We start from the raw sequence: 22846 nt of genomic DNA, 5'->3' as shown, positions 1-22846 counted from the left end.
AAATATTCTTTCATAAGTACTACACAAAAAAGTTTATTATCTTACAAAAAATCATATAAACAAAAAATGTGTTAATTTATTATTATACAAATTAATGGTTGAACATGAATTGTATATTGTTATTAATAATTATATTATTAGTTATTAATGGTGTTCGATTAATTATATTATATTATACCAAATTACTATTTTTTAGTGCACACTGTACAATAGTATCAAAGCCCAAATTAATCAACGAGTTTAAAACAATAAATATTTTTAATACAAAATTCAAAAATAATTTTTAAACTTCAATCAAAGTATTTAAATACATTTTTACGTACATCTTTTATATTTATTTTTTATATAAATTTAGGTCAAATTTTGATAAAAAATTCCTCTGCGTATTCGATATTTAAAATCAAATAGGTAAATAATAAAAGAAATATGAGCCAACGTTTTTTAAAGGCATTATGTCATTTAATGTTAATTAAATTTTATGTTTACTAAGCAGTATATGTATATTATTATTTGTTGCAACGTTTTTGCGTATGTTTTTAACAAATAACCATAATAACTTTAATTCTAGAAAAAAAATGTGAAATGTAAGCCTATAATAATGTAACATAAATAGTTAATATCATGTAGTTCATATGAATATAAACATTTTAATACTAAATTTTATTTTTTTATTTTTACTTGACTACTAAACTAATAGTTATCTAAAATATGATGTATAGTGGTAAAAATTAAAATATTTTAATAAGTACATTGTCAGACTTAGAACTGTATATGATCTATTTAGACAACACGTATGGTTAAAAATGTTTTTTATTTCTTTTTTTTTTTCTTTCTTTTTAGTTTCTTTTCCATTAAAATATAAAAGATTAGAATTGTGTTGGTAAAAATATTAAAAATGATAAAATCATTATATAATATAAATAAAAATTAATGGAAAAAAACTAAAAAATAAAAAAACTATAAAAAATATTTTTAACCATACCTGTAGTCTAAATAGATCATAAACAGTCCTAAGTCTGTTAAAATGGGAAGAAAAATGTTAGTATAATATAGTACTTACCAAAAAATATTCAGGAACTAGTGTAGTACTTATAAAAATCCGGGATCCAACTAATGTAGTACCTAAAATATTTCGGGACCCAACTAGGGTAGTAAATTCGGGACCCAATTCGGATACAGCCGATTTATTGATATATTGATTAGTGACATCGATAATGAAGCAGTTATAATATTACAATACAATATAACTAGGGTTCGGAATTTATAGTAGCCATTAAAAGACAAAATATGCACGAAAAAATGATAAAATATGCATGAAAAAATATAAAATATGCAAAAAAAAATATTTATTTATTTATTAAAAGTTAATTAATACATTTTAAAAACCTATAATTAAAAAAATTGTATTATTGAAAACTAAAATATGGCGCATAATCGGTTGGCGTTTGAGATTTTATTGAACTGAAAAAGTAGTTAAATAAGTATATTTTCATTATTTGTGAAATACGAAATAAATATGTTTTGTATAATATCTTTTAAGTTATTGCATTAAGCCATCAATATTTTCGTTAAATTCATAGTAGACATTAAAAAATAACTATAAAAGAACCACGAAAAATAATATTGAGTATTATATGATGCATATTTTCTGCGTTATTAGCGTTGTGTTATGTAACATTATTTAAAATAAATCGGTTAAGAATGAAAAAAATTAAGGTTTTTAGAAAACATTAAATATGCTTACAAACAGTGGTGTAGATACAATTTTTTCTGTTGGAGAGGGGGTGGTGTTTAAGAGTAAAGTTTTAAGTGTTCTTAGTATATCTTAAAATTAGGTCATATGTAATAATATTACATTTAAAATGGTATTATTATGTCCCGTATTTAATGAAAATTATTTTGTTATATATACCTAATCACAGTAAAATCAAAATATTTTACTATAATATGTAAATATTAATAAATAATAATCAAATATCATAAAAAAAAATCCGTGGGGGGGAAACCCCTTACACCTTCACCGTAACTACGCCACTGCTTACAAATATGCAAAAATCAATGAAAATCGACAATATATACACTTTTTCTCTAAAATTAACAAAATATGCATTTTTAATTTTCAATTTTTAAACTCATCATTTTATAGCTTGAATTTCTAGCTTGGTCTGCTATAAATCGAGAGCATACAGAACAATATGCAACTTCTATAGCTTCCAAACCCTAATTATAACTAATAATACATAAAAAATCGATTCAATATGTTTAATGTAATAGTATTTATTGGCTTGTACATATGTGTCAAGATTTATGAGATGAAAGTGCATTTCGTTTTAGTAGAAAAAGTCACAATAATTTGACTATAATGAACTGTGTTAAACTACAATTTCTTCGACCAAATCGACCCAAGAAACATCGACAAATCTTGAAATAATTCCAGTATTTTTATTTATAGAAAATACCTACATCAAAACACATATCGTTATAAGTATACTTCTACTTGATTCCATTATTGGTCGAGAACCAAGTCAAAATAACCTTAATTCTTAAATTAGATATTATTCTGGGAAACATTACATTTTATTCGGTGTTCAAAAAGTTACTTGTTCATAATTTATTGATTACAATTTTTTATTAAACTGAAGAAAGTAAAAAAATCGTTTATTTATGACTAATAAGAAAACAATAAATAAAAAATATAAGTAGAACAATGTTAACTAATTCGTATTCTTTTTCCACATTTGTTGGTTTAAAACATTTTATTTACTAACAATCACTCATACATTACTCAAGTTTCATTTTTAAATATAACTATCAACAATAACATAATAAATGTATAATAAAAAAATTTTCCTACGGTTAATAAGTTGTTTTAATAATGAAAATAAAAAAATATACCATACCTATATCATAAAATGATAAAATATTATGATAACCGACGAGGTTTTTTCAATTCGTTTCACTACTTTTGCAATACACCCAATAACGACTAATTTATTTTTATAGTTATTATTTATCGTTCCTGTAATAATAAATTATGATCAATAAAGAAATGATTTACCATTACGGGTTTAAGTGTAAGCGTTATTTAAATATGTGTTTGGCGCGCGCCAATACAATGCAGTCAGTTTGGCCAACGAGCACCGTTTCAACCACCGTCTGGTTATTGGTCAATCGGTCACACTGTAAATGATAATCAACGAGAAGTGATGGCAAACGCGACCGCATCCGCGAGCGACGTCGTCGTTTGTTTTGTTTGGGGTTGTGTTTGTGAAATTCATTGATTGCCGCTTTATAAAATTAATCTTTTACTACGAAGTTTTGTTGGTACTTTATAACTTGTTTCCCGGTAAATTTATAAATTTCAATTTACAATCCCGCTGTCCAGAACTCGGAACAGTTCCAAGTTTCAGGTGCTGTCTTATGAACTTTGGGTTCGACACACAAAACGTAAGTGCGTTTCGTTTAATAAGAATTACACACAACACGACAACACTACGTATACGTACGCGCAATGATTCTACCGTAACCTCGCACTTGCCACAACTATTGTTATGGTTTAAACTACTTACACCATCAACATCGGTGTGGCTCGTGTCCACGCTTATTAATATTATTTCTAACGTTATTTTGCTTGATGTGTGTATAACAGGACGACGATGGGCGATTACATACATTCGAACATAGCTCAGGACAACGTAGCGATGGTGCGCCTCGAACTGTCACAGAACGATCAGATACCTCTGCGGCGACCATTCGACCCGCTGATACATGACCTGGACCCACACTTCAAGCTTACCCGGTTTGCTGACCTCAAAGGACGGGGCTGTAAAGTACCACAAGACGTTCTCAACAAACTACTGGAAGGTTTCCAGCAGGATGAAAACGGCCATGGCGAACAGTCCCATTTCATGCACATGTCAATGACCAAAATAGGAATTGGAATGGATGCAGCTGTTGTGCCTCTCAGACATGGTGGTTTATCCCTAGTTCAGACAACTGATTATTTCTATCCACTTGTTGATGACCCATTTGTTATGGGTAAAATTGCTTGTTCAAATGTTCTGAGTGATTTGTACGCCATGGGTGTGACTGAATGTGACAATATGTTGATGTTATTATCAGTATCAACCAAAATGACTGAAAAAGAACGAGATGTTGTGATACCACTAATAATGAGGGGGTTTAAAGAAACTGCTTTTGAAGCTGGTACTACCGTTACAGGTGGACAGACTGTTGTAAATCCATGGTGTACTATTGGAGGTGTTGCTACTACCGTATGTCAACCTAATGAATTTATCATACCAGACAATGCTGTTGTAGGTGATGTTCTTGTGTTGACTAAACCCCTTGGAACTCAAGTAGCTGTAAATTCTCATCAATGGGTTGACCAACCAGACAAATGGAACCGAATAAAATTAATTGTATCTGAAGAAGATGTAAGAAAAGCATATCAGCGGGCTATGGACTCAATGGCTCGCTTAAATAAAACAGCTGCTAAATTGATGCATAAATATAATGCTCATGGAGCAACAGACGTTACTGGCTTTGGACTTTTAGGTCATGCCCAAACACTAGCAAAACATCAAAAGAATGAAGTGTCATTTGTTATTCATAATCTTCCTGTAATAGCTAAAATGGCATCAGTAGCTAAGGCATGTGGCAATATGTTCCAATTGTTACAAGGTAATTCAGCTGAAACTTCAGGTGGACTCTTAATTTGTTTACCTAGAGAACAAGCTGCAGCATATTGTAAAGATATCGAAAAAGTAGAAGGATATCAAGCCTGGATTATAGGTATTGTTGAAAAAGGTACTCGTACCGCTCGAATAATTGATAAACCCAGAGTAATAGAAGTTCCAGCTAAAGAAAAAGAAGGAGAACTATGGTAGGACTGTAATTAATGTAGTGCCATTAACTGGGAAAATTTAAGGATTATGGATTTTTATTTATTTAGTATCTAGCTTTCAATTACTTCGATAATTCTTGTTCAAAATATTTTTATTTATTTTGTATAGTTTTTATTCAATTTTATCATTACTATACTTGAAAACAAGCTAGCTAACTAACTTTATGAAATAAAAATTTTAAATTAAATTAAGTCATTACAAAGTCACTCAAATTTATAATTCCTTAAAGACTAAAGTTTGATTCATGTAATAAAAATAGAAATGATTACTTATAAATATAAAATATGGGACTGTTTGCATATAGTGTTTTATAGCTTAGACATAATAAATAGAAAAAAATCTTGTATTAAACATAATATGAGGGTAAGATATTGGAATTTGTAAATGTTGCTGTTTATTGCTGCATATTTATTATATGGTTTTGAATTTAACTACATTTAAATTGTTTTAGGATCTAACCAATCAATTATATTCTGTTTCTATGGTCTATTACCAATATATATTTTACTATATATCCATTGATACAAAAATAATTCTATAATATTATCTTTATATTATTATTATTATTTGAACAATAAGAGCTAATATTAAAATTAAATATTATGTTAAGTGTATTATGTATAAAATAATATAAATCTATATATACATTTATGTATAATATAGTATTTAAATCATTTTTATTAAATCACTTTTATTCTTATTTTATTCTGTACACAAATTAATATCATGTGCACAAAAAAATTATTGTTTCTATTTTAATAATTCAATAAAATAAAGTTTATAATAAAATGCTTTAAATTTAATTTATTTAAATTACAGAAATAATAAAACTATTAAATATAATTGTATTAAAAATGTTGAGGCTATAAATTATCCATATTCATAACGGTGTTCAATTCTGAATTTGAAAATATTTCTATATAATAGATATATTTCTGTAACAGTATTTCTATATACAGTTCACTTTCAAATCAAAATGTCTTAAAAATTGTTTTCTATTTTTAATACTTTTATAATTATTAAAAATTTTAAAACTTAAATGATTTGTTCACTAACAAAATTGTTATTAATTTATATTAAATCATTGCAATTGACTAAATGTTAGTAAACTTGAAATAAAAAACTTATTTACATCAAACTTGATATTAAGTTTTAGCTTCAAATTATTTTTACAAATAAAGCATAACATTTACTTAACGTTTAGTTAAGCTATCTATTATTTACTAATTACATTACATACATTATAACGTACATAAAATCATCAATATTTTAATTTACTAGAGGTGTCTTCAAATTCAAAGAAAATTATAGTTGGACGAACTAATTTGAATTCATATTTATACCTGATTAACCAAGTAAGTAATTTTTTTGATATGGAAATTGAAAAATATTGCTCTTCAGAATTACATTTATTAATATAACTTATGAGAAGTATCAGATACAGGGACTATTATAATATTCTATTTATCTACAAAATATAAAATAAGCTATTTTTAACATAAGACAGTATTGCTACATTTTTAAGTTACTAGTGGTAAAATATTCAATATTTTCTGCATATTATATAGTTTGGTTTTTCTTGTAAAATTAGATATTAATAGAACTTTTCAATGAAACGTATTATAAAATAATTGTTCTATAAAAATGAGGTAAAATATTGAGGTGTATACTAAATGCTTTATTAAAAAATTTCTATATCAGTATCATTAACATAATATGTACATAGAAATTTAAACATATTATGTTAAAATTTCTAACATTATGTTCATATATATTAGTACATGTATGTATTACATATATATATATATGAAGTACATGTATTATTATTATTTTAGAATTACATTGCTGTACAATTTTGATAAAAACAAAATCTTACATAGAAATCTGTCTCTGAACAACTTTTAAATGTAAACTGGAGCTTTGTCTCCTCAGGCAAAACTCGATTATGAACATATTTGATGTAATCTGAAGAAATAAATCTAATTTAATTTATTTTCGAGAATAATCATAACTATTAAGTAATGAATATAAGAAAACAAAATTTTAAAAAATATATAACATAAAAAAAAAATTGTTTATAGAACTAAATTGTATTGATACTCCTAACATTAATAATAAAACTAATAATTCATCCAGTTCTTAACATTTTAGCTTCTTTCATTTCTTGGAACTCTCGTTTTCGTTCTTCCAATACAATCTTTCTATCTTCTAAGAACTTTTGATATTCATCTGCATTTAAATCCTTGACTACTTTAATACCCAATGATCGAGCTGTGGAAATTAACATATCACATATTTCCTTCAGGCTTCTAAACTCTAAGTTCTCATCAGACTGTTTTATTACTGCTATTTCGTATACATGCTTTAATGTAACAAATCCTGCTGTCTCCGTTTTATGGTTCATGGCACCTTTATGTATACCTGCTGCTTGTTTGAGGTAATACATGGATGGCGGTTTTGTCATTGTTATCTGATAACTTCGGTCAGGATTGACAAACACTCTAGTTGGTAAAGGTATGCCATCTTTGATATCTTTGGTCTTCTCGTTAAAATCTTTGCAAAATGCTGTAATGTTAATGCCTCTACATCCCAACATTGGTCCCAGTGGCGGACCTGGTGTGGCCATACCAGCCGGTATATTAGTTCTCAACTTACCATGTTGTATTTTATCTACACCCTGTTTCATTTGTCGTAACTTGCTGGCGTTATATTTAGACATAGTGCAGGATTACAATTAAATCTCCTCGATTTATGGTAAATCAGGGTGATATTAATACTTATTTTAACTTAATGAAAAACAAAAACTGTCAACTCAACGCTCAAGTGTACATAAATGTGTTCCTGTACACTCCACAATTATACGTGAATTATCATTAAATATGATAATGTTATCAAATTACAAACATGTGTTACTAAAAATTAGACATGATCAAAATACCCTAGTTCAAAAGTATTTTGCGGCAAATTTAAACAAGCCATGCATATCTACACTATTCAAAATCAATGTAATTAGAATAATTTATAAATTTTTTTTATGATAACATACTATTTCTCTATACGCAAGTACTTATCAATAATAAAAATTAAAAGAATTTGATCATCTTCATAAGCACAGAGGTACCTACTGCAATCATTAATTTACCGTAGTACTGAGGATGTAGCTGCAGTGAAATAATCAAATTAGGAGTATGAAGTCCCAATTATATTCGTAGAAGTATATATTAGATGTTTTTATTTTATTTAGTGTATCAACCCGATTATTCAATATTTTAAATTGCTGTATTAAATTCAGTTAGTAATGATGATTGTACAGTTTTTTTTCTATGGATAAACTTAATTAATACTTAATTTCACGATTAAAGATATATCTTTAATCATACTTAATATAAAATTTGTTATCAATATAAATCTGTAAAATTTCGATTTTTATCTATTTATTTATTTTATAAATTTGAATACAAGACAACGTACACTATATTTTTACTCCTCAACCTCGAATTTTTCATTTATAATTAGTATGAAAATAATTGCAAAATACAGTGCTATCTTATAACTGGTTACAAATATTTTACAAAGTGTATCAATGGAGCTTTATAAGTTCGGGAACCTGTAGAAGAATTGTTAAAAATGTTAGAAGAAAATAGAACAAATGCAAGTGAAATCTTTGATTTATTATTTACTGATGCCAAATTTATAGCAGATAATTTTGAATTCACTATTACTTGTCCCAGAATAACTGGAAAACAATCGCACAGAAACAATTATTCTTATGAATTTCCCAAAGACTATTATCGAATAGGTATTAATTTTTCTACCTTATCTAGATTCAATAATTCAGTGTCTTAAAGAAAGATTTGAAAAAAGTAATAGTGTTGCTTTTTCACTACAACACATTTATTCAGCATTATTTACAAAAATGAAAAAACAAGATTACATTGAAAGCATAATTAATATTTATAATTTCTATAAAATTGAAAATTTGTTAGCTGAAAGAGAAAATTGGTATAGCATATGGCAAAAAAACACTGCAAAAATATGGATTTAATAGATTTACTAGAACATAGCAAAATATATTTCCCTGACATTATAATTGCATTAGAAATTTTTCAATCTTTGCCAGCTACAAATTGTGCAGCCGAAAAGTCATTTAGCACTTTACGAAGAGTTAAGACTTGGCTTCGGTCTACGATGGGTGAAGACCGATTAAATAGCCTATGTATGTTAAGTGTCCATCGCGAAAGAGTTGATATAAGAAAAGAAAAATTCAATGTACAGTTAATAATAAGATTTGCAATAGAACAACCACGAAGACTACAGTTTTTATTTAATAACGAATAAATAGCAAATAATTCTAATACATTTTTTAATTTATAAGGAATATATTTTTAATGTACTTTTTGGTGTTTGATTTCATATAATTTTAACACATTTTGTAGTTTGCAAGGAATAAACTTTTTTAAGCACACATTTTTTGGTGTTTAATTTCATTATGCCCCTCCCTGATAAATTTCCAGCGGGCGCCCATGCCCCCAGGCATGTGCCTACCCGTCCCCCCTTATATACGGGGCTGTATGTGGGTCTCATACGACATCGATGACTGTAGGAATGATAAAAATATTCTGTACGATAAAGGGAACTATAAGTCGACTATGAACTTACACTATAAAATATAATATACGTAGTTTACATTATATCAATAGTGTAAGTATATTACTTTATGATTATACCACAGACTATGGTTATAAAATCAAAGAATAATAAAACAATGTCTATGTCTATTTTATGCTGATACACTAAGATAATTAATTGTACGACACCAACAATGAAATAAATAAAAAATGTATGATTTACGTCTCTATTTATAGATATTAATCATATTTTGACAATACAATATTTGGTATTTGTCCAATATATTAGAGAATAATAATGTCAAATGCATATTTATTTAGTAAAAATCAATATAATTCTCAAAATAAATTAAATTCTTTAATTTATTTTATTTTATTTAAACATCCTAGAACTTTTTAAGTCTAATAATGTAACGTTTTGGAGAAATAGATTTTTTTAGTATTTATAAAATAATCTATGAAAATTATTAGCATTAATTGCTTTAAAATTAAATCATAGACAAAATGAGAATTTTTAGAGTGTTTTAAAAAATACTGAATATTATTCTACTTTAAATTTAAAAAATATAATATCTTTATTTTTGCCTTTCAAAAGGCATGATCATATAAACCTACAGCTCAAAAATATAACAATGGGAGCAAATGTCTCGATCCAGTGGCGTATTTGGGAGGGATGGGGGCAATCGCCCCCTCCCCCGAGAATTTTTATACTAAGACAATTTTTATATAAATAATGGGTATTTTATTAAGAAACAAAAATTATAATTTATTTTTTAGTATTACTACATTTGAAAACGTTTCAAATTTTACACTAATTTAAATAACGCAAAACACTAAATTTTTCATAACGTTTTAATTGTCAATAACGGTAAACGGAAAATTTTTTAAACGTTTAAACGCTTAAATTGAATAACGTTTAAATTATAAATTATTTATAGCATTAAACACTCAATTGCTTATATCGTTTATATGTCTCATAACGATAAATAATATATATTATTTTGATTGAAGACCCAGTCTATACTTAGTGAAAAATTAGATAAAACACAAGCGAAACTTTCAAAACACAGATAGGTGTTAAAAAAGAACTACACGAAAGACCATTCTAAGTGGATCCGGCATTAGATTAAAAAAAAAAAAAAAAAAACCACAAATATTAAGGATTCACCTGATATAAATATTACCAACAATTTTACTTGTAAATTTTGAACCTAAATTTAAGAAAAAATTTGAGTCGCCGTCCCCCCTAGAAGTAAGTCTAAATACGCCCCTATCTCGATCCTACATTACCCTTACTCTCTTCCTACCATAATCACACCACTGAGTGTGGCATGTACATAGGCATGCGCACGGGGGGTGCCGGGTGTGCCCGGGCACCCCCAGACAGTTTGTAATTGAGGCCCTTAAGTCCCAGAACATAGAACCAATATTAGACTGATGTTCTTTAAATAAAATATATATGTATAATAAAAGCCATAAGCCATTAAATAATATGCCTTGAACATATCAACAAACGTCGTCATATCGGGAGAATTATTTTTAACTATTGAAATAATATGTGATCAAAATAATAATAATAATAATAATAATAATGTTAAAACCCATCTTAATATATTCGTATTATGAGCAGGTTCTATTAGTGCTGCCAAACATACAATAAGAATTTAAATTAATCGTGAATAAATTCAGTGACATTCTTACGATCTATTTTATGTTTATAATTTGCATTTCTACATCTCAAGAAATATCTCCAGAATTAGAAGCTTTATCAAACATTTAATTGTATAATTTCGCATTACTACAATGCGTACTAATGGTTTGTTATATTTGTATAACAAAAAATACCAATAAAACTTATCATTGATGACTATCTATACGCAGAACTGTAATGATAATTAATCAAATATATATAATTGTATATTAAATAATCAACATTTATTATATTTTTTCAAATTGACTGCATTACAAGGATAATTATTTCATATAAAATAGTTATTTTTGTAAAATTTATATCAAACTATAGTATATTTAATTACATTTTTTATTCGGGTTAGGAGTTATACACATATCTAATTAAGAAAAAAACCCGAAAATAATCTATCTTTAACAACATCTGGGTCAAATTCTCTACCTAAAAAATATAGTAAATAGAACTTAGGTTGCAGATTTACTGGATATGAGATAAACAGTACCTATAATCTGAATCTTTCAAAATCTAATTATCTTAAAAATTATATTATAATATAATTTTTACAGCACAAAAGTTGATTAAACTTATCAAGTTACATGATTTACTCTGAGTTCAGAATAAAAAAAAATGTTTTATAAATGTATGCTTATTCTGCCTAATACAATTATGTCAGACAAGTCACTGGCCTCTAAAGAAATAAAACAATAGTAGATAACAATTTAGTTTTAGAGAAAAAAAAATAAAATTAATTAGACTTAAATTTAAAAAATATTTTTATTATTTATAAGAAAGGAAAAACACTTTATTCACAATTATTATGATTAAAAATGTTTTAATATAATAATAGGTACTCATTAATGTTCCAAAAAACATCACTCAGTCTTCAATAAAATAATTACATATAGATAACCATTAGTTATTATATTACTTACAATTTTTCACTTGTGTATAAGGTTCTAACAATTATGTTGTTTAAATTAAATCATTTAACTTAGTTTTTCTTAAATGTATATACGATAAACATAAATCATTAGCATGAAACTATTACTCTTCAAATTACATTTGAAAATTGGACATATTTTATACACTCTTTATGATTTATGTATTTGTATGTACTTTCATCAATTATTAATTATAGTCTTACACCATCACATGATTTCTTTACTAATGAATAAATATATTATTATTATAATTTAATAGTGTATATTTAAGAAATTAAAGCAAATAATAAACATTTCAGTATTTCGCTGAGAACAATTTTATTGCGAATTATAGTTTTAACTACCAATGCGTGTCGTCCCAATTGGCAATTACGATCGTTACAATACTAATAGGCAAAATATGCAGAATATATAGGTACCATGTGTCACCGAAGCACATGACGTACTTAAATATATAATATATACATTAAGTATTTCATTGTGAACAAGTGCCGGAGGTTATTGTACGACCGTTCCGGGCTAATGCGGCGAGACAGTGGTGGTGACCTTTCATTATTATTTCATACGTTTATGAAATGTACCTAACATACATATATAACATAATATTTTATATCTAAGATATAATATAAAAATGTTTATTGTTGTAAATACTGCCGAAAAATATATCGCCGCGTGGGTTTTTGTACAAACGCCACTTGACTTATAATCATACGTATTATGATGTATACCATACTGTTATGTTATTATTGTTATTTCTGAAAAGACCTTTTTTTTTTTTTTTTTTTTTTTTTATAAATATGTAGGATAATAGGAAAAATACATAGCAAGGCGATATAACGTATGATGTGTGAGATTTTAGAGAGTTTATTTGCGCAACCGCTTTATTAACAAAAAAAAAAAAAAAAACTACAAAGACAATTAGACCAACTCGCGATAACCTTCACCACCAAGGCACAAATACTAATATTGGGGTCTTTTAAAGTACATGTGTGATATCTGATTTTTCTCTACAATTTAGTATAAATCAATAAAAAATAAATATAAGAAATAAAAAAAATAATTTGTTCACGTAAAAAACTTTTTAAGGTTCAATAAGTCGTGAACTTTTAATTTTGGTTCTATTAGGAAGGGAGTTAGTCCAAATCAGCGAAGAATTGTTTTCCCGTATAATACATATTACTGATTTTTGTTCTCTTACACGCCATCATTTCGCGTTTGAAATCTGTGACGAAACTACGTTTGATCAATACTCTATATTCTATATTACATATAACAGTGCCGTTCCGAGGGCAGGGCAAACGGGGCACTCGCCCAGGGCCTTGTGCCTCCAAGGGCTTCGCGTTTATTCAATAATATATATATATATATACAACATACCATGTATAAATAGATTATAGATATATGGATTGAGGACTGCTATTCTGATGTATCTATAGATTTCGATATAATATTGTAGGACCTCGAATTCTAATGATGCCCAGGGCCTCGCAGAACCTAGGAACGGCACTGATATATAACATGCGATATGTGTAATGGAACTGTAGATGTATTGTGTGATAAAAACACATCAGATATAAGCTATATATTAGTCATATTAGTATATATATACATATATGTAAATATATATGGGTTTAGTTTTTTTTTTAAAAAAATGAGTAAATAAGTGTCGAACTTCTTAGTTTGACCGTCAAGTTCAACCAGATTTATTTTCAGTCGAAAGAAAATTGGAAGTATTGGAAAAGTATACTGAAATTTCGCTGTTTCACGGCTTACTAAACGCGGAGTGAATTTATGACTACTTCAATACTCAATAACCTGCTCACTTTATGCAATAAAAACGATATAAAATCGTTACAAAAAAATATCACACGTATGGCGCGTGAAAGTCGTCTGGTTTACTTCACGTTACCTACCACTCGTTTCTCCTACCAGTCGTGTATAATAGGCCTTGGTTTTATCGAATATACACGTTGGACCATTAAAGATCCGTCCGCTAAGGATAATAGGTCCAAAAAAGTTGTACCTCCGGATTAGGATAAAAATTCAGTTTACGGAAAATACAGCAACGAATTAATTTATTATTGTATCTATAATATTATTATTGTATCTATAATAATTCGTTTGGTTTACGAAGAATTGTGAAAACTATAACAGAACGTATAATTATTCGATGTATGCAACATCGATTCCGACATGGGAATTGTGTACCATTAAATCAGCGGTAAGGGATGGTGTGTTTAGGTCCCGCAGCGAATAACGACGACGTCCAACAAGTTACGCGGGCAGTTGAACCGTGACGACATCCCCTTTAGTGGCCCATCGGATTCGACGTCGGTTTCGGAGTGGCACCGCGCGTCGAGTACATATCATATTAAGCGATTTCCACTCACGACACGTCACGTCTCTAAGCCGTTCGCGGAATTCTTAAGTGTTATCTTTCAGAAACAATAAAAAAAAAAAAAATATGTAATAAAAACAATTTCGAATACGCGTTCGGAAACCGGGGTCGGGCGCCTACAGCTGTGGCGCCGTCGAGCGGCGGCGGCGGCGTCACGCGCTACGACAACAACGCGGCGCACGCACACACACTTGCGATCCACAACAGTTGTACGTTTTTGTAGATAATAACAATTTCGCGCGTTGTGTGTGTGTAGGTGACGACGAGGTGTCGAACGCGAGATAACCGCGATAACGTGTACGGCCACCGAACGTCATTGTTGCAACCGCGTCCGACCATCTCGCGACACTTCTGTTCACCGTCGCCGACGTCGTCTACGTGCGCAACCACGAATTCCAAGTCCGGTAGACGTCGATCACTCAACGCACCTTTGTGCCCTTGCGCCCCGCCGAGACCAACGGTAAATGGCACCGGCCCTATCGCAATCCGTTTCGCATCTGGCCCGTTGACTTTACTGGTAAAAGTATTCGTATCGTGCGACACGACGACGCACTCCCCGCCGCCGCCTCCGCTGCCAAACACCGTCGAAACACCTTCGCGTACCGTTCAACGTTTCGTCGTTCTCCACCACCCTTCCCTCCCCCACAAGCACGGCTTGTAGTGATGTGTTGATCGACGACGAGTTTTCGCGCTTGTGATTTCTCGTTCGCGCCTTCTCGTTCTTTACCCGCGAACGCGCGCCAGCCAAAAAGGCGGTGGCCGTCGTCAATTCTCCGGAATCTTGTGCATCCATCGTCACTGGCAATATGTGGAAAGTACGAGAACTGGCCGATAAAGTGTAAGTATCTCACCGTGCCCCGACGGTAGTCATTGGTATCTCGATCCGATTTATTCTTTCATTATTTTTTAACCTATTGTCTGCGTTTCGTGTTTAGGACGAACGTAGTCCTAAATTACACAGAAATTGAAGCCAAAGTCAGAGAGGCGACCAACGATGAAGCTTGGGGACCCACAGGTAATGTGTATACTTTAATTTCTGATCAAACTTCGATATTTATTTTGTCTACTTCAGCCGTTCTATCCACCGTATTTTTTCTCATTTGTCTGCTCAACTTATTTATTAATAATATTTATCTTCTTGTTGTTTATTGTTCACTTGATAACAATTTATAATGTTATTTTCTTGGATTTTAAAGTAAATAATAATATATATAAACGTTTTAATTTCTTGGAACTAGGAGGTCAACAATCACTTTTTATCATTTTGATACCTACTTACTAATTTACAATGTTTTTTTTTTTTTTTATTATGAAAATGTAAAAAATGTAAAAGCATTTATTGATAGTAAGCAAAGTTTGATTGATTTCCATTGAAATATATATATTTATTTATACTTTCATACAACAAGCACTTAGCTGGTACTAATTTATTTTGGAATTATTTTTATAAGGATTTGTGCTAGGTTATATTTTGTAGATATTTAATACGTCCTTAAACATTAATTAATAGTTGCATTTCAAAGAGCATTTTAATTGGGTTTTAAATTTATTGTGTAATTTCCTAGTAGTTTATATTACAGTATTTGTTCATTATTCTATGAAATATTAAGAGTACTACTTTGTTTAATTTTTCCTTGTATTTGTACTATACTTATACTTGTTTATATTTTATAATTTACAGGTAATTTAATGCAAGAAGTAGCTCAAGCAACATTCATGTTTGAACACTTCCCTGAAGTTATGGGAATGTTGTGGAAGCGAATGTTACACGAAAATAAGAAAAACTGGCGAAGGACTTACAAAGTAAGTGTTAGCTGTATATAATAATGTAAACAAATATAATCAAACAGTGTATAACAGCGGTTTCCAAACTTTTTTGGTTCACATATTCCCATTACAAAAAAAATTGAATCGCCCCTCCCATGAATAAATAAAAGAACATTTTTTTATTGTTTTAATTAAAGCAAATTACTATCAATCTAAAAATAAATATATAATAGTGTAATATACAATATAAATATTTGCTTTGTGCCTCTTAGGGAGGCACACCTTACAGTTAGGGAACCATTGGTTTATAGGAAAATATTTTATTTTTTATCTTTCTTATATGTATCTATTTAGTTTCATATAATAAACTTTTGATAGAATACGAATATAAATTAGCTTACTACTGACTGCTAAATCTAATTTAATATCTACTAAATTGTATTAACAATTGATGTTATTTTAATATTCAATTCATCATATTTGCTTTTAAGTTTGACTATATTTTTAATGTTTAATTTACTTAAATGAATTAAAATTAATAAGCACTAATAAACAATAAGATTAAAACTTATCTGTATCTATATTTATATAAATATGTTAACATATAATTGTTTAGTTATTACTTATTAATAATTGAAATACTCTTTATAATTCATATTTTATACCCTTTATTTATTATATTGTTTAATTATTATGTATAATAAATATTAAACATTTAAATTTTAAATTCATGTTTGATGATGTTTTTTTATGAAATACTTAAAATTTTATAATATATTTATTTTTAGAGTTTATTGTTATTAAATTATTTGGTAAAAAATGGATCTGAAAGAGTTGTTACATCAGCACGTGAACATATTTATGATTTAAGAGGATTAGAAAATTATTCATTTGTTGATGAATTTGGTAAAGACCAAGGAATTAACATAAGGTATTATTGTCACAATATGTTATCTCAACAATATTAAAATTAATTCATTTTTTTTAGGCATAAAGTAAGAGAGCTTATTGATTTCATACAAGATGATGATAAGTTGCGCGAAGAGAGAAAAAAAGCTAAAAAAAACAAAGATAAATATATTGGATTGTCCAGTGAAGCCATGGGTTACAAAGGATCAGGTAATGTATAATGTATGTTAGTTTGTTATTAATATTAATTATGGTGGTTTTTGTTGTTGTTAGGAACTGAAAAATGGGATGAAGTACCAAGATGGAAAAAAGACAGTAACAATGAATTTAGTGACAAAAAAAGTAGTAGCACTCTAGGGTTTGAAGAATCCCCTAATAACAGGTATAAATTATGGTTAAATACAAAATAAAGAATACATCTGATTTATTTTTTTTTTAAATGTTTCACCTAAGTTCCTTTGTCCTTAAATTATGTAAAAGCCTAATCATGCACATCAACTATAAATTATTGAATTACTTAAAGTAAAATCTATTTAAAACAAAGCCTAACATTTTAAAATACATGTGTCTATTTATTTAAAACATTTTTTTTTTTTTTTGTTTAATTTTGTAAAAAATAAATATTTGTGTGATTAATTTATTATTTAATGCATTTATAGTGATGAAAATGATGTAGTGGATTCTGAACCAGAACTTGATTTGCCACAAAAACCTTCTGTTGAAGCATATAAAGATCGTAGTATGTCCCCTACTAAAATTCAAAGCCCGTCAAAACATAGAACACCTATTAAACGTATTGATTTGGGTGCAGCAGCACATTACGGCAAAATACAAACTGAAATCAAATCTCCAGTAGCTACCACTAGCCCAATAGAAACTGAGCTGAACTCTGTAGATTTGTTAAATATTGTAGATAACAGCAATAAGCAATCAAATGATTTTGGAGATTTTAATGCAGCATTCAGTACTGCTCCTAGTACTGGTACTGCATTAAATAACTTAAGGTAATTAAATATTTATTGTGTGTGATTTAATTTTACAGTATTATGTATACTATTCTACTTAAATTAATTACTTGATTATTTTGTTTTATTTTAGTACTAATAATGATGAATTTGCTGATTTTAGTTCAGCATTTACTCGGTCAACCACTTTAAACAGCAATATTGCAAGTTTATGTAAGTTGTCACTTTCTACTAAATTATTACAAAAATATTAAATTTCTATTAAGTTATTAATTTAACTTTTGTAACACAGCTAACCAAAAATTAATTTCAAATACTGATCTCCTAACGTCGTTACCACAATCATCTACAAATGGAACAAGTCGTAATTTGTTAGATATGAATTTTGACACTTTAGATAATACAGGTAATTTATCTAATATCTATTATCGATAAATAGTACAGATAGTTCTAGATATTTTGATCAATACTATTTATGGTAATTGTGTATTTGCATTTCTTTTAATCTTAGTAGAAGTTGGTTTCTTGTATTAATTATACAGTTAAGGTTAGAAAACAATTTTTTTTATTATACATTTTCAGCAACTGGAACAATATTGAAGAAACTTCTAGAATCTATTCACCAACAATCAGATTCAAATATAATAAAAGTTTTAGAAGAATTTATTGAATATTTACCAGGCCCAATGACTCCTCAAAAATTTACAGGACTTGATTGTTATCCAAATTATTCTCAAGTTATCAAAATATATAGCCAAGTACTAGAAAGTATTTTAGAACATACAAATTTTATCAATTATATTGATTTAATTTCAAAGATATTTGCCCCGGATGGTGGTACACTAGAAATGCTTGACATATCATTACATATTTTATGGAATTATATTGCATTAAATTCATTATCCTATAAAACTGATTGTGCTATTGAATTAATCAGCAAAATTTTAATAAGTGATTTAATTAAATCTTCAATTATTACTGAAACTCTAAACTCAAATCACAGTCGTTTTACAATTATTATTGATTTTTTATTATCATTACCAAATAGACTGGCCAACAAAGTTGGAAAGAATTTACCTAAATTATTTATTCCTGTAGAGTTTTCAAATAGAATAATGAATAATATATTATATGTCATTGACCAATTGAGCCAATTTTATACTTTGGAAAAAAAGAAACCTAATACAAAGCCAATTTCAATAATTCTTGGGAAAACTATTGCTTCTTTTCTTCAAAACGACTTTCATACTACTTGGAATATTTTAGAATGCTGGTGCTTGGACAATAACTATGCTGTAGTTATTAGAAGTATTTTCTCAGAAGTTGATAGAAGAGCAATTGATAGACTTGGTTACTTGTTTTGTCGTAAATTATCAACAACTGTTTCAATTCATAATATCATTGAAAATGCAATTATTGATGTACCTAACTGGAATTACACTTTGTGCAAAAAAATGATATTTCTTTTTTATCACGAAGATGATAATATAGTAGTAAATCTGATGAATTATTTGTACTTAGTTCAACAAAAGTCTAATACAAATATATTAAGCTCTTTAATCTTAGAACTTGTTGAAATTTGGGGTGATAAAAGTGCATTGATTCATACACCATTTGAACAACATTATTATTTATCTAAACTTATTGTTGTTGGTTCAATATGTTTAGCAAATATTACGTTGGATGAAGATTATAAAAGAAATCTGGAAATTAAACTCTTTGAAGGTGTTCCTGTTCATCTTGGGAGTTCAGAAGAAAAAGTACGAACCATAGGAATGGTGTTAGCAGAAATTGTTATTGGTTGTATGAAATCCAATGAAAAAGATACTCCTAGCTTAAAATTTGAGTATGATGGATTACAAGAAGAATCACAATTGATAATAAAAACATTAAATGAATTAAAACATTTTAAATGTAGTAATGATTTGATGTTTAATAATGCTTTTAAAATGTTAAATAATTTTTTCCAAGAATCAAATGTCAACAAAATAGAAAATTCTAATGTAATTAGTACATTCCATAGTATAAAAGTAAATAATATAAACAATTCACTTGATAATAGTCTAGATAGTGATGATGATGAGTTTGAGCCTTATGACTTATCAAATGATGTTGAGATAGATTTAAAAAGTAGACCCAAATACATTCGTGATCTTATTGATGGTTTAAACGAGCAAAAAGATTTTAAGGTGTGGTGTGGTAGCTTAGAAGTGTCTGAAAGTCTTATTAAATCACAGTTATCTAATGATGATCCTTCTTTTGCCATTGAGTTATTAACATTATTAATGAGTATAGAACAACGGTTTTATATAGAAAATTTTGAAATTTTAAGATTTCAATCTGCTGTTGCTGTTGTAACTGTCTATCCTTACGATTGTTCAAAATACCTTTGTAATCTTTTTTATGAATCTATTGGTAGATATGCTGTTTCCCATCGTATATTGATATTAAAAGTTCTAACTAACTCAGCTCAAGAGTTATCTGGCTTTAAAAAAACTGAAGAAAAACAAAAAGAACAAATTGTAGAAAATAGTCATACAAAATACTGGGAAGATATTATCAAAAAAAGAATTCAGCATAAGACAAGAATAATTTCCAATCCCAGAACACCTATTAAATATCAAAGTAATAGATTTGTATCAGTAGCTGATGCATTTTTCTTCCCTCTTATTCGGGGGAATTTAATAAATCCTATTGTTAACCCAAAAATGGACCATAGTGAGCAGTTGAATATTCTTGGTGTGCATTTATTGAATTCTTTATCAATAATATTGTGTTGTGCTGTAAATTCTATGCATGCGACCCGTATGGCTGTAGAGCTCTTAGAATGGACTTGGTCATTAAGATTTCATTATGATGTTAAAATAAGAATGGCTGTTATGGGTTGTGTTGCTGCTGTTTTGTTATCCGTACCAAAATCAAGAATAGTTGACTTGGGAAATTTATTAGAAGAATTTATTATGTGGTTGGAAAATATTGTTACATCTGAAGGAATAATGAATAAAGTCGATAATGAAGTAAATCAGGAAGCGAGAAAATTTGCCATGCAAGTTCTTCTCCTTTATAAAAATGTTGTTAGTGAACAAATTATGTTATAAAAATAATATTTCAACTTTATGCTAATTGTTTTACCATTTTAAAAATGTACTGCTGTTTATTGATAATTAAAAATTAATACATTTTTTTGTATTTCATTTTGCATTATTTATTGAGTCTTAGTCCTTTGTTATATTCATCATTTTTATTTATAAACTAGACCTTTACAATTTACAGGGTCTTCTTTGCCATTGAATCAAATGATTCAACCGGTATCATTTGCTCAGAATAGTAATACAGACAACAAATCACCTGGAAACTTAAATAAAATACAGGTAATTTAGTTTAATATTATATTTATCAAAAATATTTTTATAAAACACTTGTGAAAATGGTTACACAATTGCTTGTAGTATTTCTTACATTTATAGATTATTTGTAAATATGATACTGGTACACTAATGTAAATTTGAGCTACCTAAATTAATTTATGATATTATTTATGTAGCATAATGTTTGTTTTGTAGTTGGGCAGTACATGGAGTGGAGTGAAGGATCTAAATATAGACTTGGATAATCTATTATCACCTGGTAGTAAATCGCCAAATTCTATTTCAATACCTATGAACCAAATGGCTAATAACAACAATACTCTCGGTAAATAAAATGAATTAGTTTTTTTTATAACATTTGGTACCTAGAATATTATTAAATATTAAGTTACAATGCCGCTTAAATTATTATATTTATTACTCAGTAAAAATCAATTATATACAGGAAGTTGATAAATAAGTCTTTCAATACTATGATGTTTTATTTATTTATTTTAATATTAATTTTAGGTGGTAAACAAAATGCTTTTTTTGACTCCAATGAAGTACTAATGCCTACTCAACAAACATTCTCTGCTAGCTTCAAGTGATATTTTTATTATGAGAACATATAAATTTAAAATATTAATTAATGTGCAAGAAATTATTTTAAAACTTAGGGAAGATGTTTCCTATTTATAATGTTTTTTTTAATTTAATGGTTGTGGGACTCTTATTAATTGAAATATGATCATAATAAGGCGATTTACTTATATCGCTTAACAAATAATATTTTAATTGATTAAAAAAATGGTCTATATTTACTAAATTATCAATGTGGTGAATTTTTAAAAGTCCTTAAAAGTGTGTTACTTATCATTTAAAATCATTCATTAATAAGAGGTGTGTAATGTACATGTTATAAAAATATACTTCAATAAATGAATTAATACATTTATACATAACTAAAGATAAGAGTAATATTATATTGCTGAAAACATTGGTACATTTTTTTCTTCTTTTCTTGATTATACGTACTTATTGATGGTTTGTTGGTTTCGAAAATACTTTTTTTCAATCAATTTTATTTAGTGTATATATTTATTATTTTCTTTAAAACATCGAGTTATAAAATGTATTGCACTGAATGATTGTTTAAAAACTGAAATCACATCATCACATAGTATCACCAGATTATTTAACATATCACATTAACATATTTTGTGAAATGCGTCAATAATCATATCAGTTTTTTTGTTATTTCTTTTTGAGCCAAATTTGTACCTGATTTAAT

General features: G+C 28.0%; 3 protein-coding genes across 3 annotated transcripts; 2 read left to right on the top strand and 1 right to left on the bottom strand.

Annotated features, from left to right (window-relative positions):
* The first annotated feature begins 3221 nt into the window (after nt 1–3221).
* LOC112688303 (selenide, water dikinase) lies at nt 3222–5349 on the top strand. The gene is made up of 2 exons (XM_025561438.1): nt 3222–3447; nt 3650–5349. Exon 2 carries the CDS (start codon nt 3657–3659, stop codon nt 4887–4889), a length of 1233 nt encoding a protein of 410 aa, XP_025417223.1. The 5' UTR covers nt 3222–3447; nt 3650–3656; the 3' UTR covers nt 4890–5349.
* A 1611-nt stretch (nt 5350–6960) lies between these two features.
* LOC112688346 (39S ribosomal protein L11, mitochondrial) lies at nt 6961–7772 on the bottom strand. Its single transcript, XM_025561508.1, has one exon. It carries the CDS (start codon nt 7624–7626, stop codon nt 7036–7038), a length of 591 nt encoding a protein of 196 aa, XP_025417293.1. The 5' UTR covers nt 7627–7772; the 3' UTR covers nt 6961–7035.
* A 6696-nt stretch (nt 7773–14468) lies between these two features.
* LOC112688318 (telomere length regulation protein TEL2 homolog) lies at nt 14469–21861 on the top strand. The gene is made up of 12 exons (XM_025561463.1): nt 14469–15402; nt 15500–15579; nt 16246–16367; nt 17120–17262; nt 17320–17450; nt 17514–17622; nt 17900–18244; nt 18339–18418; nt 18498–18611; nt 18788–21279; nt 21479–21576; nt 21769–21861. Exons 1-11 carry the CDS (start codon nt 15371–15373, stop codon nt 21494–21496), a joined length of 3666 nt encoding a protein of 1221 aa, XP_025417248.1. The 5' UTR covers nt 14469–15370; the 3' UTR covers nt 21497–21576; nt 21769–21861.
* The last annotated feature ends 985 nt before the right edge of the window (nt 21862–22846 follow it).

This window comes from Sipha flava, unplaced genomic scaffold (assembly GCF_003268045.1).
Source record: "Sipha flava isolate LNK unplaced genomic scaffold, YSA_version1 38_pilon_pilon, whole genome shotgun sequence".
NCBI lineage: Eukaryota > Metazoa > Arthropoda > Insecta > Hemiptera > Aphididae > Sipha > Sipha flava.
This window is presented reverse-complemented; position numbering and strand designations above follow the sequence as displayed.

Coding starts and splice junctions, on each gene's coding strand:
- LOC112688303 (XM_025561438.1), top strand. CDS start 3,657: ATGGGCGATTACATACATTCGAACATAGCTCAGGACAACGTAGCGATG.
- LOC112688346 (XM_025561508.1), bottom strand. CDS start 7,626: ATGTCTAAATATAACGCCAGCAAGTTACGACAAATGAAACAGGGTGTA.
- LOC112688318 (XM_025561463.1), top strand. CDS start 15,371: ATGTGGAAAGTACGAGAACTGGCCGATAAAGT. Junction 17,263..17,319: donor GACCAAGGAATTAACATAAG/GTATTATTGTCA, acceptor CATTTTTTTTAG/GCATAAAGTAAGAGAGCTTA. Junction 18,419..18,497: donor CAGCAATATTGCAAGTTTAT/GTAAGTTGTCAC, acceptor TTTGTAACACAG/CTAACCAAAAATTAATTTCA.